This window comes from Manihot esculenta, chromosome 9 (genome assembly GCF_001659605.2).
Source record: "Manihot esculenta cultivar AM560-2 chromosome 9, M.esculenta_v8, whole genome shotgun sequence".
Taxonomy (NCBI): domain Eukaryota; kingdom Viridiplantae; phylum Streptophyta; class Magnoliopsida; order Malpighiales; family Euphorbiaceae; genus Manihot; species Manihot esculenta.
In genome coordinates, this window is record NC_035169.2 from 2,595,233 (window position 1) to 2,598,811 (window position 3,579).

The 3,579-nt window shown below is 35.5% G+C and overlaps 1 protein-coding gene across 3 annotated transcripts; it reads left to right on the forward strand.

Moving 5' to 3' along the window:
- The first annotated feature begins 287 nt into the window (after nucleotides 1-287).
- Nucleotides 288-3,300, forward strand: LOC110607240 (pentatricopeptide repeat-containing protein At3g22470, mitochondrial). 3 transcript variants are annotated; one of them, XM_021746318.2, is made up of 3 exons: nucleotides 288-2,292; nucleotides 2,417-2,528; nucleotides 3,108-3,300. In XM_021746318.2, exon 1 carries the CDS (start codon nucleotides 494-496, stop codon nucleotides 2,144-2,146), a length of 1,653 nt encoding a protein of 550 aa, XP_021602010.2. In that variant the 5' UTR covers nucleotides 288-493; the 3' UTR covers nucleotides 2,147-2,292; nucleotides 2,417-2,528; nucleotides 3,108-3,300. The 3 variants fall into 3 exon arrangements, with proteins under 3 accessions (XP_021602010.2, XP_043815707.1, XP_021602009.2); XM_043959772.1 differs by lacking the exon at nucleotides 2,417-2,528; XM_021746317.2 differs by lacking the exon at nucleotides 3,108-3,300 and having other exon boundaries at nucleotides 2,417-2,671.
- Nucleotides 3,301-3,579: the final 279 nt, after the last annotated feature.

Here is a 3,579-nt window from a genome sequence, read left to right on the forward strand (position 1 = left end):
TTTGTTATTAAATAATATTTTTATATGAAAAATTAATAAAAAAAAATTACAAAATGTGGTGCATATAAACAACTAGTGCATTTCCTTTCCCAATTTCCTTTTGTTTTCCTTACCACTTTACCAGCTGGCAGAGGGCCTTCCTTTTCCGATTCTCTATTTCCTTTCCTCATTCCCAATCTCCGATCCATCCCTAAAAACAACTGACGAGAGATCGATGATGATGAAGATGCCTTGGAGGAGGAAGAGCAGGAGCTTCCATCTTCAGCTACAAGGGGCAATTGGTACCATTCAATCTCCATTCCTATTCTTATTTACCAATTATTGCCATTCTTCTACTTCCACGCTTGAAGATGCACGCTTCTTCACAAATAACTTCAAATCTGCTTCTTTTACCCACCTTGATGATGCCATTGCTTCCTTCAATCATGTAATTCATAAGCATCCTCTGCCTTCTAGGGTTCCATTTAATAGATTCTTATCTGCCCTTGTGAAAATGAAACAATATCATACTGTCCTTTCCATGTCCAAAACAATTGAATTGCTAGGAATCTCTCACGATCTTTATTCTCTTAGCATCTTAATTAATTGCTTCTGCCATTTACACCTTGTGGATTTTGGCTTCTCTGTTTTCGGGAAGATGTTCAAATTCGGATTGGAGCCTGACGTTGTGACATTTAATACCTTAATTAATGGGCTTTGTATGGAGAGCAAAATCGATAAAGCAGTGGAAATTTTAGATGATATGGTTGCACGTGGTTATCAACCTGATGTTCGTACTTTCAATGTGATAGTAAACGGAATGTGTAAATTTGGGAAAACAAATGTGGCTATCGGACTACTAAAGGGAATGGCTGATAGAGGTTGTGAGCCAAATGTTGTGACATACAATGCAATCATTGACGCCCTTTGCAAGGATGAGCTAGTTGGTGAGGCTCTAGATCTCTTCTCTCAAATGAGGAATAAGGGCATTTCACCTAATGTCATCACTTACAATAGTTTAATTCATGGTGTTTGCAAATTAGGCCAAAAGAACCAAGCTTTGGCCTTGATGAATGAAATGGTGGAGCACAACATATTACCAGATGTTTATACCTTCAATGTATTGATTGATGCTCTTTGTAAGGATGGAATGGTTTCAGAGGCTCAAAATACATTCAATGTAATGAATCAAAGAGGTGTAGAGCCTGATGTTGTCACCTACAATTCCTTAATTGATGGTCTTTGCATTTCAGACCAATTCAAGGAAGCTTTGACCTTGTTAAAAGAAATGGTGGGGAGGAACATTTCCCCTGATGTTTTTACCTTTAATATATTGATCGACACTCTTTGTAAGAAAGGACTGGTTTCAAATGCAGAGAATATATTCAAAATAATGATTCAAAGAGGTGTGGAACCTACTGTTATCACTTATAGTTCATTGATGGATGGATATTGTCTGGGCAACCAAATTGATAAGGCTAGAAAGGTATTTGATCTGATGGTGACCAATGAAATAGCTGACATTTTTAGCTACAACATTTTGATCAATGGATATTGTAAGTGCAAAATGATAGATGATGCAAAGGATATTTTTGGTGAAATGTCTCATAAAGGTTTAGTTCCTGATGCTGTTACTTATTGTACTCTTATAAAGGGTATGTTTCAAGCAGGGAGGCCCCAAAATGCAAAAGAGCTCTTTAAGGATATGTACTCTCATGGTCAACAGCCAAATATAGTAACTTTCTCAATTATGATTGATGGCTTGTGTAGACAGGGGAATCTCGATGAGGCACTCACACTATTGGAAGCAATGGAGAAAAGTCAGTTGAAGCCTAATCTTGTGATCTATAGCAGTTTGATCAATGGTCTGTGCAAAGTTGGGAAGATTAATGATGCCAAGGAACTTTTTTCTAGTCTTTTTGAAATTGGTTTACAACCTGATGTTTATGTATACAGTGCAATTATGAAAGGACTCTGCCAACAAGGATTAATGGATGAAGCGTATAAGGTATTTAGAGACATGGAAAAGGGAGGATGTTTACCGAATAATTTTTCTTATAATATCATCATTCAAGGGTTTCTCAAGCATGAGGATTTACCAAAAGCATCAGAACTAATCAACGAAATGGTTGATAAGGGGTTCTCTGCTGATGCTACTACCACATAATTGGTAGTACATTTATCGCAGAATAATGATCTCATTCTAAGCAAACTACGAAATCGTTCTGAGGCTTCTAAAGCTGTGCAATGAGGGATCAGCAAACTAAAGTTGTTATATCTTGACCGTTCAATGGTGTCTTGGAGAGAAACTTGGTAATTACCTTCTTCAAATGTAGTAGGTATGTAATTTAACTAACTTCAAATTTCATTTCTAATTTCAATCAGCTGTGATTCTCTTCACAAAACGAAAATTTCTAACACTGTAAATTACCTGCAGTGGAAACCATGATATGTGTGTGCCTTTCACTTGAACTCAGACATGGACTAGATCTCTTTGGATATAAGATTGTTGATGAATGGAGGTCAGATTTCTAATGATCAAGTTGCTGGTAAACCCACCATCTTCCTTACAATTTTTTTTTGGGCTGCTACTGCAGCCTTAACTCGAGAGCTCCGTCCTAAAAATGAGTTGAGAACTAAAACTAATTGATTCCATGCTATAATGCTTAAGAATCTTGATCTATTTTACTTTTGTGCTCAATGACCTTTTAAAATGCTATCATTTTTCGGTAAACATGCTGCCTTAGGACAATAACTTGGAGATTTTATCATATATTTTGATTTTTACCAGTAAGAATGCGGGTGTTAAATCAGTGAACTAGCAGGTGTTAACACCTGCTTTCTGTATCATTTTACCAAAGCTACTCATGCCTGTTTCCGTCCATTAGAATTTAACACCTACTAGTTTATCATATACTTGCATTACTTGTAATAAGTTTATGCTCCCAAAATGATTTCTATTTATTGCTAGTTTATTACTTGTAGTAAGTTTATGCTCAAAATAATTTCTATTTATTGCTCCTTGAATTAATACTTATAACTTGAACTAGAGTTAGTACTTACTCCTTGAGTGCAAGTTTTAACACCTACTTGTTGAGTTTAAGTATTAATTTGAGTTTTTGCAACAGGTGCATCTGAGCTTGAGCATGGTGCAGTATCTCTCCCACTAGTCCACCGGGTCTTTTCCCGCATGCCTGAGATGAAGATGGATTAGATGAGCAAATCGAGGATTTTTGTTGATTACTTGTTGTACACATTTTCGGGTACTATTTGTTTTGGCATTTACTACAAAAATATGCTTTTAATTATACATTTTTTGTGGTTGTATTATGTTCAATTTTAAGTTCAAAAGACTTTTCTTTTTATTGTAATTGAATACATTAGATTTGTGGTTGATTTGTGTTATATTATGCATTTAATAGTTTGGGTTTGTGATATTTGTAATTATTTTGGATTGGTTAAATAAAAAATTGCAAACGAAAATGCAATTGAAAATCTGGTTCAAATTTCGTAAAGGGTGTAAAGAAGCAACATCGAGTCACTTTGCTTTGTAGATGATTTGTTTTTGTTTTGTCATGGGGCTAGGAATTTGGTCTGTGG